At 44.2% G+C, this 13,790-nt stretch overlaps 1 protein-coding gene across 5 annotated transcripts in view; it reads right to left on the bottom strand.

Moving 5' to 3' along the window:
- DIS3L2 (DIS3 like 3'-5' exoribonuclease 2) overlaps positions 1–9,832 on the bottom strand; it is a 68,158-nt gene extending 58,326 nt beyond the window's left edge. For 2 of the 5 annotated variants that reach the window (XM_078600741.1, XM_078600744.1), the window contains exons 1-2: positions 9,723–9,832; positions 4,830–4,929 (exon numbers count right to left, since the gene is read on the bottom strand). In XM_078600741.1, the coding sequence (XP_078456867.1) occupies positions 4,830–4,878 (49 nt within the window). In that variant the 5' untranslated portion in view covers positions 4,879–4,929; positions 9,723–9,832. Of the gene's footprint in view, positions 1–4,829; positions 4,935–9,703 lie in introns of all 5 variants that reach the window. The other 3 variants (XM_078600740.1, XM_078600743.1, XM_078600742.1) reach the window with 2 other exon arrangements.
- Positions 9,833–13,790: the final 3,958 nt, after the last annotated feature.

Genomic DNA, 13,790 nt, shown 5'->3' with positions numbered 1-13,790 from the left:
TATAACCTGGAAGGACAGGTCGTGTTCACTCACTTTCACAAATTTGCACTGTGAGAGCAAAAGTCATCAAAGTGAAACTGCACCGAATTCAAATTAAAAGTGATTCTGCTTCTTTATTTCAATTTCTGTTCGATATCCAAAAAATATTAAATATTGTCACACAAATTAACTGAATAGATAATTTATTACTCTGCAATGGTGTGAAAAACTAATAGATAAAATGATAGAAATACAAAAAAGCGGCGCACTTGGCTTTTTTCAAAAGCAGCGCTGGTATATTCTTGGAGAAAATGTATTATTCTTGTGACAAACTAATAATTAGTTACAATTTTAATAAACCTTTAATGAAAAACTATTTTATTGCATGAAAATCCACGTAACCTAGCCAGCGTTACACACAGTAGTGTCAGGTATTAGGGACAGATCAGCAAAACTCTACGTATAATATTCTTTGGGTATTTCGGTAGTCACATAGATAGGTTGAAATAGATACAAATTAAATAAAAAATGCGACGTTTCGATCACAACACAAGCGATTGTCATCAGGAAGAAGAAAGAGGGGGAAGCTGCTGAGGCAGACTGTTTTAAAGGTTTAAAATGGGTGTAGACCAAAGGTCATAAAGACGTGGGCAGGGCTAGTGATGTTAATGTGAGAAATTAGCATGTTAATGTAAGATCGCAGAGCCTCCGCCACGTCGAGGTCGGCGCGCGGAGGTGGCTGTGTTGGTGTGAGAATTTATTTTTTAACCTGTTAATGTAAAATCGGAGAGTCGAAGCCACGGGGAAAATAAAAACTAACATCGGAAGGTGACAGGATGAGAACATCACAGCCAGTTATGACTTAAACTGGTTGACGACGTCCTTTCAATGATTGCTGAGTTTGTACCCATCCTCTCGGTTGAAATTGTCTGTGTCTGTATATGTGGATGACTTCATGAATTAATCGTTGTTGATAGCCAGTGGGCTTGCAAAGTACCTTCGTCTTAGAGAAATCAATTTAGTGTGAGCCAACCGCATTAAAACAATGATCAGCCACAGACGACGTGTTGGTCCTACCGTGTTTCAAATCTGCCTTATGTTCACGAACACGGTCCAAGACATGTCGCTTAGTTTCCCCAATGTAACTACTGCCACAGACACAGCTTATAGTAGTAGGTTTTTACCCTTTTAAATTGGTACATAACTGACACCTTTATTCAAGGCATCATGTTTGCAATAACCACAACACAAGTAGTCAAAAAAGCAAACAAAAAGAAGCAACTCTGATAATGATAATATGCACTGTCCTTGAAGTTGATTGGTCCACACCCGAGACGGCTTTCTTTAGAGCCTAGTCCCCATTGGTGTTGGACCAGATGACACCAGAAGGCGTACAACTCAAACACAGTGCAATATCAGAGCATTGAGAGCTCGGGGTAAGCATTTACACTATGAGATCTCTTTTACCAGTGGCAAAATATAGTAGTAGGTTTTTACCCTTTTAAACTGGTACAAAACTGACACCTTTATTCAAGGCATCATGTTTGCAATAACCACAACACAAGTAGTCAAAAAAGCAAACAAAAAGAAGCAACTCTGATAATGATAATAATATGCACTGTCCTTGAAGTTGATTGGTCCACACCCGAGACGGCTTTCTTTAGAGCCTAGTCCCCATTGGTGTTGGACCAGATGACACCAGAAGGCGTACAACTCAAACACAGTGCAATATCAGAGTATTGAGAGCTCGGGGTAAGCATTCACACTATGAGATCTCTTTTCCCAGTGGCAAAATATAGTAGTAGGTTTTTACCCTTTTAAACTGGTACAAAACTGACACCTTTATTCAAGGCATCATGTTTGCAATAACCACAAGTAGTCAAAAAAGCAAACAACAAGTATAACCCGTAAAAACAAAGTTTTTCACTATAAATCCTTTATATGCGTGGCGGCTAGAGTCCTCTCGTCCTCTGGCTTGAGATGGCTGCCACCTATGGGTCAGATGATTGCATGGCAGCATTAAGTAATTGGTAATTAAATATAATATTTTTGTCCTAAAAAGTGTAAAATTTAGGAAAAAAAATTTCACGAACATTAATTGTCATGCACAACGAGTCTGTGTGGAAAATGTCAGCTCGATTGGATCACGGGAAGTGGGTTAAAAAACGACCGAAAAATTTGCACGGTCCTAAGCAAGCAAGCAAGTGAACTTAATATAAAGGATTTAAAAAGAAGCAACTCTGATAATGATAATAATATGCACTGTCCTTGAAGTTGATTGGTCCACACCTGAGACGGCTTTCTTTAGAGCCTAGTCCCCATTGGTGTTGGACCAGATGACACCAGAAGGCGTATAACTCAAACACAGTGCAATATCAGAGTATTGAGAGCTCGGGGTAAACATTTACACTATGAGATCTCTTTTACCAGTGGCAAAATATAGTAGTAGGTTTTTACCCTTTTAAACTGGTACAAAACTGACATCTTTATTTCAAGGACAGTGCATATTATTATCATTATCATAGTTGCTTCTTTTTGTTTGCTTTTTTGACTACTTGTGTTGTGGTTATTGCAAACATGATGCCTTGAATAAAGGTGTCAGTTTTGTACCAGTTTAAAAGGGTGAAAACCTACTGCTATATTTTGCCACTGGTAAAAGAGATCTCATAGTGTAAATGCTTACCCCGAGCTCTCAATACTCTGATATTGCACTGTGTTTGAGTTGTACGCCTTCTGGTGTCATCTGGTCCAACACCAATGGGGACTAGGCTCTAAAGAAAGCCGTCTCGGGTGTGGACCAATCAACTTCAAGGACAGTGCATATTATTATCATTATCAGAGTTGCTTCTTTTTGTTTGCTTTTTTGACTACTTGTGTTGTGGTTATTGCAAACATGATGCCTTGAATAAAGGTGTCAGTTTTGTACCAGTTTAAAAGGGTAAAAACCTACTACTATATTTTGCCACTGGTAAAAGAGATCTCATATTGTAGACACAGCTTAGTTTATAGACGCCAGAGTATTCAGGGATCCTATCCTTCACAGATGGGATCTACCAGTTTAAGTCATAACTGGCTGTGATGTTCTCATCCTGTCATCTTCCAATGTTCGTTTTATTTTCCCCGTGGCTTTCGCTCTCCGATTTTACTTTAACAGGTAAAAAAAATGTCACACCAACACAGCCACCTCCGCGCGCCGACCTCGACGTGGCGGTGGCTCTGCGATCTTACATTAACATGCTAATCTCTCACATAACACAGCCATCTCCGTGCCCTTGTCGTGGAGGCCGCTCACCGATCTTACATTAACATGCTAATTTCTCAGATTAACATCACTAGCCCTGCCCACGTCGTTTATGACCCTTGGGCTACACCCATTTTAAACCCTTAAAACAGTCTGCCTCAGCAGCTTTCCCCCTCTTTCTTCCTCCGGATTATTATCGCTTGTGTTGTGATCGAAACGTCGTAGTTTTTTGTTTATTTAAATTTTATTTAAATTTTAACCTATCAATGTGACTTTACCGAAAGACTCAAAGAATATGAATTCCTGCAGTCACGAAAGCTTTAAGTCCAGATCTATGTACAATGTGGATAATGTGAAGATGAAGATGTTAGGAATACATGATCCCTGACCAAATAAATCTCTCCTATTGGAAACTACAAAAACGTGTTAAATCATATGCAGGCTGACATGGATGTAATCAGATTGGATCATGTAAGGAGCTCAGATATCCTGCAACAATCTGGACAGTTGCATCGGTGAGCTCCTTCGCAGCGGGTCTCTTTAAGGACTGCTACTTTAAAAAAAAAAATTATTAGGGACCACCATCTCATATTCACATGCATTGCGGCTTTTTAAATATTGAGTTCTTTTTCGATTTAAAGCTTTCGTGACTGCAAGGATTCATCTTCTTGGTTCTTTCGGTAAAGTCACATAGAATGGAATAAAATAAAAATAAAACATTATAAAATAATTCTCACGACGTTTCGGCCACAACGCAAGCAGCCGTCCTCAGGTGAAGAACAGGTCTGTCAGGTGAAGAACAGGTCTGTCGAGACGAGACAGAGTCGTCTCGACAGACCTGTTCTTCACCTGAGGACGGCTGCTTGCGTTGTGGCCGAAACGTCGTGAGAATTATTTAATGTTTTATTTTTATTATTTTATTATTTCCATTCTATGTGACTTTACCGAAAGAACCAAGAAGATTGAGTTCTTTATTGAATTCGAATAAAATGGCTCGTTATTTTGGTTGCAGACCCCTGAGCTAGGTCATGTAGCCCACGTGCCCAGACACCACGTGCCCAGACACCACGTGCCCAGACACCACGTGCCCAGACACCACGTGCCCAGACACCACGTGCCCAGACACCACGTGCCCAGACACCACGTGCCCAGACACCACGTGCCCAGACACCACGTGCCCAGACACCACGTGCATCTTCTGTTGGAATGAGGGGCAAAACAGATGCAGCATGCGCTAGAGAAGAGATGGGATGATGTGGTACTGGAAGATTTGGAGCTGGTTGGACGTGTGATGACTGGTACCAGTGCGGTGTCAAGATTAACCTCTGTGGAGGAGGTTCATGAAGGACAAAACTAAGGCGTTGGAGGCAGTCGCCCTATAACGACAATGGAGGGCAGAGGACTGATGCTCACAACAGAAAGCTGAATGCTGTGCAACTAAAATGGCATTACATATTTTAAATAATTAAAGTATGGTTAAAAACAATGCTATTCAAGCAGCGATGATGTCACATGAAAATGCACATGGATTCAGGGAAGCCAGAACAGAGAAGTTGCAAGACAGGGCGGTTATGATAATCATGTTGACCGCAACGTATGCCTGGATTACCTTGCAGTGAGGATCTCTTTTTGCGTGTTTGCTGGTAGTTGGCAGCCATAGCTTGTTAGATGTGTAGAAACCCTCTTGGCCGTTTCTGTTTATCTTCCTTCTGCTCTAATAGAAAAGATAAAACATCAAAGTCAAAATGTACATTATCTTTATAAATAAATGACACTGTAGAAAACATAAAACACATTCAATGATATGAAAATAGTAAGTTAAGCATCAAAGAGCATTCAATGAAATGCTATTAAAGACCATTTAATAAAAAGTTACTGATACAGTAAAGCTGTCAGGATATGACGATCCCAAGCTTTTCTGGTACGCTATGAAGACTCTTGATGACAAAACTGTTGACTATGGAGTACTGCCTAAGCTATCAATTGCTGGTAAATGCCTCTTACCTGATATGTCATAAATGGTCCAATTACTATTTTATCTCAGTAGGCCGTAACTTTAACTCGAACAAACCTTGCCCTACTCCTGATATGCAGCCTCCTGGCCTTCTGCATTTACCAACCTTGCATCAGGAATACAAATTCCTCCCCGATTCGGATGTGTTTAAACTCTTCTGCTGTCGGTGCAGATTAACTTCCAGCTATTGGCCTCCGTCTTGTGGCAAACAAAAGTTTTAAACCCATAGCCCTCAGAGAAAGCCAGTTCCCCAAGAATAGAAAACTGCTTTTGTTTGCCGTCTGCACAAATGGGATGCCAAGGTGCTGGCTGCGGGGTCCACTTTCTGTCCCCCCTCCTTCCCCCCCCCACTTCTTTCTCCCCCCCTACTGCCGAGTCCTATATAACATCGTGCCACGGCAGATCTCTCGCCTACTTCAGCAGTTTTTTCTTGCTGTGGTTGTCCCACCTGATGACGATAGCTTGTGTTGCGATCGAAACGTCGTGATCTATTATTTTTCTAATCTGCTCTATCCCAAACAATCTGGCTTTCGCAAGAATTACAGCACTACTTCGGTGGTGCTTCATACTCCTTGTCTTCAGCGGTGTTCTTCCTGCACCTCAGGTTTTTGGCACTGTCGATAATGACATCCTACACAGTTGATTAGAATGCCTAAACTTTTCCAACTTGACAATAAGTTGGGTCCATAGTAACCTAACCGTTTTCAGCTTGTTCCTCTAAACAATTAATCTGATAAAACCTCAATCTGAAAGGGTTTTCCTCAAGGCTCTATCCTGGGCCCCATTTTGTTCTCACTCAAAGTTAACTACCTAGCTCAATCGTTAATCCACTTGGGTTATAAATCAATTTGCTGATAACAAGCCTCATCGTCTCTCACAAATATCTGGATGATCTTTACTACAAATTTCAACAGGATTTTCAGTCCCTACAATAACAATTGGCTGCCCTTAGACCTGCCATAAATGCAAATACAATTTAATAGTTTTTTGAGTAAATAGTGTCTCTGGGCTTTCAGCAAATTGAACTCTTTGAAAATGTGCAATATCTGAGTGTTATCCTAGATTCCAAAATCTCTTTCCATGATCATATAGAACATGCTTCTAAGAAAAATTGGTTTCCTCTGCAAGATCTGAGATCTTTACACGATCCACATGGTTACATCCATACCAACCTGCCTATGATTATTGCCACATTTTTTGTATTTCCAAATGGAAGATATTTATATGATCATTGGTTTTTTACCCTTCTATCTGGCAACAAAACTGACACCTTTTTTACAAGGAGTCATGTTTACATAGACCACAATACCTGCAGTCATAATGCAAACAAAAAACATAACTCTGATAATGTGCACTGTCCTTGAAGTTGAGTGGACCAATCAAGTTCAAGGACAGTGCACATTATCAGAGTTATGTTTTTTGTTTGCATTATGACTGCAGGTATTGTGGTCTATGTAAACATGACTCCTTGTAAAAAAGGTGTCAGTTTTGTTGCCAGATAGAAGGGTAAAAAAACAATTATCATGTGTTTTACTGGCAATTGAGGTTCCAATGGTGTAAATGCTTACCCCGAGCTCGCATACTCTGATGGTGCATTGTCTTTGAGTTGTGTGCCTTTTGGCGTCATCTGGTCCAACCCATGTGAGACTAGGCTCTAAAGAAAGCTGTCTCGGGTGTGGACCAATCAAGTTCAAGGACAGTGCACATTATCAGAGTTATGTTTTTTGTTTGCATGATGACTGCAGGTATTGTGGTCTATGTAAACATGACTCCTTGTAAAAAAGGTGTCAGTTTTGTTGCCAGATAGAAGGGTAAAAAAACAATTATCATATTTTTTACTGGCAAATGAGGTTCCAATGGTGATATTTATTTGGTCAGGGATCATATGTATTCCGAACATCATCATGTACACATTATCTACATATATAAATATAAACTCCAGACGTTCAAGTTTAAATTTTATTTCTTCTTCATAAACAGACATTGTATTACCCTCAGTTTTAGAATGGACATCGTCAAAGCTACAATTCTCCCTATTTTGACGGCTGTCTTGACATCTCCAGACTGGCCTCAGAGATTTCTGAAATGCGTGGTCCCCCTGTAACATTCAGCCGTTCTTCGTTTTGCACTGATGCCCCTTACAGAAAACACCACGGAACTCTAAACGCAAATCTAACGCCCCTTAATTGAGACAGTCATTGGGTATCATTCATCCTCAAAATACTCCAAAACAAATCAGTTAATTACCTCTGTAACCACCTTTCACTCCAGTCCCCATCACCTTGCCTTAGAATCCCCTCTCTACTTCACCTTCATGTACCTAGATTGAAAACCAGCAATGGTGGGAAATCACCTCGCGGTGTCACCCCTCCAATTTGGAATGAACTCCCTTTGTGGTGTCGGATTAAATCCCTCTTTCCCTCCCTGGCATTTAATGTATCCCATGATTTCTTGCACGTGGTTAGCAAACCCCACGCGATTTGACGTTATATTTCCGTGTCACCTGCCAGTGTTATTTGGGTGGTACATGGCTTGAATGTTGTTTTCCACAAATGTGTTTGCTACTCAGCGTCTGCAATGTTCTGATTTCTATACTGCTATAGCTTCCTTTTTTCACCAAGGTCCTCTGTTTGTCATTCTTTGTACAACAGTTTAAGGCTGAAGGTGTCTTACCCGTGTAAACTAATAAAATCTATCGATTAATGTTATTATGAAAAAGCGGTCTGTCTGACGTCACAGCATGTGGGCTATTGAATCTTTCTCTCGCAGTCAGGCCGAGACTCGTGACCTGACCTCCTGTCACCTCCGCAGCTGCTGAGGTGCACATCCCAGGATATGCATGCGTGCACACAAACATGCTGCGGGTGCTACATGTGGAGCATGGTTTGATCACTTATGTATGCATCCGCAATTGACATAACTCCACGAATTAAAAACGAAATTAAGGATTGAAATGTAGGATTAACGATTGTTTTTAAGACATTTTTACATATCCTGACTCTTCATCAATCAGACGCATTGAGCTGGCTCTGAATCCACCAAAATCACGTCACGTATACAATCTCTCATCGAATGCGTTCAGAAATCTCATATTTTGAAGACTCAAGGCACGCCAGCAATCGAATATGTCACTGACCCTCGTGGTCACACAAAGACGCCTTGGGCTGGCGGCGCTGTAACATGGCGCTTGACCCAATTTGGAAGGTGGCCGAGGTTAAATGACTCGGAGTTCACTCAGCCCATCATCCTTTCAGGCGTTAGTAAAGAGAGTAACCACTTTCTGCAAAGTATTTCTCTCACAGCACATAAAGGTAATATATACATGTTTATATGGCGTATATCAATGTAAACATATGCAATATACTCATGCCGTGCACTTGTTCTGTGTACGCTGTAGGCCTCACGTCTCGAGGACAATGACATCAAACGGTGTAGTAATTTTACGCGGGTATAGTGATGTTTTGGTGAGACGCGTGTCTAGAATATTGGGGTGGTATTTAATTTTATGGCCCTGGCAAGAGCGCCCAGTTGTGTAACGCGACTTGCACCAATGGCGTCATCCCTTTGCCCAAGGCGACCACAAGCAGTTATCATTGCCGCGTGGAGCAGATTTAATGTTGAATACGTCTCCATGTGTGTGTTAGTGATTGAGGGGTGAGTCTCGTCGTGAATGAGTGGTGAATCTCGTAGTGAATGAGTGGCGAGTGGTGATTCTCGTAGTGAATGAGTGGTGAGTGAATGAGTAGTGAATCTCGTAGTGAATGAGTGGTGAGTGAATGAGCCAGAGGTGTGGACTCGAGTCATGTGACTTGGACTCGAGTCAGACTCGAGTCATGAATTTGATGACTTGCGACTCGACTTGGACTTGCATAACAATGACTTTGTCCCACCTATGAGATGTGGACTCGAGTCATGTGACTTGGACTCGAGTCAGACTCGAGTCATGAATTTGATGACTTGCGACTCGACTTGGACTTGCATAACAATGACTTTGTCCCACCTCTGGAATGAGCGGTGAGTGAATGAGTGGAGAGTGAATACGTGGCGAGTGAATGAGTGGTGAGTATCGTAGTGAATGAGTGGTGAATCTCGTAGTGAATGAGTGGCGAGTGGTGAGTGAATGAGTGGTGAGTGAATGAGTGGTGAATCTCGTAGTGAATGAGTGGCGAGTGGTGAGTCTCGTAGTGAATGAGTGAATGAGTGGTGAGTCTCGTAGTGAATGAGTGAATGAGTGGTGAATCTCGTAGTGAATGAGTGGTGAGTCTCGTAGTGAATGAGTGGCGATCCTCGCCGATTAGCGAGGGATGAGACTCGCTATGCGCGGTGGTCAGTCTCGACGTGAGTGGTTGTGAGTATCGCTGAGCAGTGTGAGGGGTGAGCGTCGCTCTGAGCGAATGAGTGGTGAGCATCGCTGGGTGGCTGGTGAGTGTCGCGGTGAGTCGTGAGTGGTGCGGGGAGCCTCTCCTCGCCTCTCTCGCTTCTCCTCACCGCGCCGCGCAGTTCGCCTCAGCAGCCCGGGCCCTGTTCGAGGCGTCCGCACGCAGCGCCGCCGAATTCTTGCGAGAGTGGGGGCGCGTTACGTGACGTGCGGAGGGGGAGGGCGGGCGCTTGCAGACGTCATCAGGGCGGATGAAGAGAGGCCGCCATCTTACCTCGGGAGGGAGGAGCGAAGTCCTCTCAATAACCGGCAGTCCCCGGGTTACGGAAGGGTTAGGTTCCACAGAAAATATTTGCATATTAATGAATTGTGAAACACGTAGTAAACACCACCCCCTACTACAAAAACTTAACAGGACCCTCCTGAATAAGAGTTCAGCCTCAGCGAAGCTTTTTCGGGTAAACAAGCATCATAATAATAATAACTAAGGTATGCCAAGAACTAGGCATCCTGGAAGTTAGAGTATTGATGTATAGATATTGATGTAAAAATTCAGGGGTTTTCTTTTTTCCTTTGAAGATATCCTGTGCTATTCTTTGATGATTTTACTCAGAGATAAATGCACGATGTGCTTGCAATAACTAAGACCATAACATCTCACCTGGCCTCAGAGCACAACACTGATTCACATATATGACATAAACATCTTTAAGAAAGATTCATCCAGATAAACGTAACATATCTTTACTCCTTAAACGATAAAAAAATCGTAATTTAAGCAAGCTGCCATACTTTATGTACAGGCAGTTCACCGGGTTACGGAAGGGTTAGTTACCCGAGAATGATCCGTAACCGGTATTTTCAGTATGTTGGAAACTTAACAATGTCCCCCCAAAATCAAGGTAAAATCCCATAACCGAAAATAGTTGTGCCTCCCCTACCATTTTTCTCAGTACTCCATCGCGCTCTTATCCGTTTTCTATGGCTACCTGTATCGTATCACTGTTCATATGCTCTGGACTTCATATGATTAGGGGCCGTCCATAAATGACGTCACGCGATTTTTGACGATTTTTGACCCCCCCCCCCCACCTTCGTCACTTCGTCACACGGCGTCACAAAAAGTCAGACCCCCCATCAAATATGACGTCACACAGCTCTGCCCCCCCCCCCCCCCCCAAATTTAAACATGCTTCAAATCGCTTTAAACTATTGTCATTGTAGTGCGTATTTAATCTGGCGCTGCACTCTGATGTTGTAGGAGAAACCATTTATTAAGTAGAACGTGTTGTCTATATTTATTTAAAGCTGGGCATTTTGATGTGACGTCACATTTATCACCCCCCCCCCCCTCGTCACACATCGTCACAAATGTCTGACCTCCCCCCCCCAGGTGCGTGACGTCATTTATGGACGGCCCATTATTTCATTTGATCGAATATCTACCCTAACACTACCCATTATTAAACTAATGGAACTGTATCCAATAGATGATTTTAATATTGATTGTGAACAGAAAGTAGTCAATTCCGAATGTGAACACGCACACAAAGATAAAGGTGGAGTAGGCTCGTCTACACACACATAAGCACACATACAAACAACAACAACCGCCATTCGCCACTAAGTGGCGGTGACGTCACCACGACGCTTGTGCCAGGCCATGTGCACCTTGAGGCCACGTGAAGTGTCGAACGCCCGCTGGCAGGAGGTCACGGGGCAGACCCAGGTGCCACGGGTCGACTGACCGAGATGACCGAGATGACTGGCTGATGCACCACCTGTGCCCCCTACTGTGCCAACTTGCTGTGCTTTAGCCACCCGGCGCTCCGCTCGTTGTTGTGAGCGTCGCTCCTCCGCCCTCCGTTGTTGTTGGAGGGCGACTGCCTCCAACTGCCCAGTAGCGTCCTTCACGAGCCTCCTCCACTGAGGCCGATCTTGACACCGCTGGTACCAGTCATCGGCAAGTCCACTCAGCTCCACGTCCTCCTGTACCACATCACTCCATCTCTTCTCTAGCCCGTGCCGCGCCCGTTTAGCCCCCTCGATCCGGCCGAACAAAAGCTGTTTAGGCATGCGGTGGCTGGGCATGCGGGCTACATGACCCAGCCAACGCAGCCTTGCCTGCCGGAGGAGCTCACTGATGGGACTTTGCCCAGATCTTTCAAGGACTTGTGAGCTCCTCACACAATCCAGCCTGGTTAAACCCAGGATGGATCGTAGGCAGGCCAGCCTAAATGTTTCCAACCGGCGAAGATGCTCCACTAGGGGGGTCCACGTTTCGCAAGCATAGAGAAGGGAGGGAATGACCGTGGCCGAGAAGACCTGAAGCTTCGTGCGGAGCGACAGACATACAAACACACACATACACACACACACATACACACACATACAAAGTTTTCCCCCGTGTAGCCTTGACCAGACTGTTGGGGCAAGTGCTGTTAGCGAGCACCTACGAAGGCCTAAATAGTACACGAGGGGGTGGGTGGCAAGCGCTGCTCCGACCGCCTTTGTCGCCCGAGTGGCCACATTTACACACTGCACCAGGTACTCATTTGAGGCTGAGTCGACCTAGAGGAAGCCCAGGACCGGTTCAGATAATCGTCGCTGGTGTTGGCCGTGAGCGGGAATCGAACCTGTGTCACTGGGTTCGTAGCGCAGTGCGCTAACTATCGCTCCCCAAACAGGAAGAATCATCCACCTGGATTCCTCGCCATCACCACAACCTGCCTCGCCAAATAATTATCAATGGTAATACAAAAAAACTACTTTGTTCTTTATAATGTTTTATTGTATTTGTTATTAAACATTTACCTCCCCACCCTCCCATGTTCACTCGCCTTTTGAAATATTGAGTTTTTTTATTGAATTCAAAACAAATGGCTCTTCTTATTTTGGTTACCGACCTCCGGGCTAGGTCATGTAGCCCACATGCCCAGACACCACATGCCCAGCATCTTCTGCTGGAATGCGCTAGAGAAGAGATGGGATGATGTGGTACTCGAGGATTTGGAGCTGGTTGGACGTGTCGATGACTGGTACCAGTGCAGTGTCAAGATTGGCCTCTGTGGAGAAGGTTCGTGAAGGACAAAACTAAGCAGTTGGAGACAGTCGCCCTCCAACAACAATGGAGGGCAGATGACTAACGCTCGAAACAGAAATCTGAGTGCTGTGCAACTAACATGGCATTACATATTTTAGATAATTTAAAAGGGTTCAAAATGATGCTATTCAAGCAGCGCTACTGTCGCACAAAAATGCACATGGATTCACGGAAAGCAGAACAGAGGAGTTGCTATAGATTCATATGAATCCCCATGAGACAGGGAGGTTATGATAATCATGTTGACCGCAACGCATGCCTGTGTAGGGTACTGTACATAGCAATCGTCATAGTGGGGTCAGTGGAGATGGGTGGAAACAGGTGCAGGATACTGTACGAGGGAAGGTTCGAGAAGGGAAGTAGAAGACAGTCTGCTGGAAGAATCTACTTGGGGAAAGTGCTTGAAGTTACCAGGGCGTGGCCGAGCGGGTATATAAGGGGAAGCGAGGACCGTGATCAGGACACTGGCTCGGGAACTGAAAGACGACTGCAGGTGGACGACATCAGGCGGAGACCCCACTGCAACAGCCCCGAAACGCCCGCGCATCTCCCTTATATCTCAACACGAGGCCATGCCCCCCTTCTCGATCATTCTCGCAGACTCTGGATGCTCCCTCTACCGGCAGACTCTCCCGTCCTCTTCTGTCAGCTGACCACGCTCCCTTCTCGAACATTCCCGTAGCCACTAGTCCCTTCATAAATCACAACTGTCATTACCTCCCGTGGCCACTAGTGCACTCGTACCGTAGGCTGACTTCCCTGTCATTACCTCCAGTGGCCACTAGTCCTCTCTCACACCACATGCAGGCTCTATTATCATTACATCACCCCCCCCCCCCCCCTTCTTAAAAATATAGCTGTCCCGACTAATACCAAGACTTAAAAAAATGCAACAATTAGGGCAGAATGGCAACCCACATTCACGTGGAAAAGAACCCATCACTCGACCATAGAAGCCAAAAAAAACACAACATGACGAGTGAGTGGTGGAAGCCACTTCACGAGAACAACAGCAACCGAACTGGAGTACACACAAAAAAAATGCTTGACCTTAGGAGTTGACAGTCCACCTCGT

Source organism: Lampetra planeri, chromosome 15 (genome assembly GCF_965212315.1).
Source record: "Lampetra planeri chromosome 15, kcLamPlan1.2.h2, whole genome shotgun sequence".
Taxonomy (NCBI): domain Eukaryota; kingdom Metazoa; phylum Chordata; class Hyperoartia; order Petromyzontiformes; family Petromyzontidae; genus Lampetra; species Lampetra planeri.
This window is presented reverse-complemented; position numbering and strand designations above follow the sequence as displayed.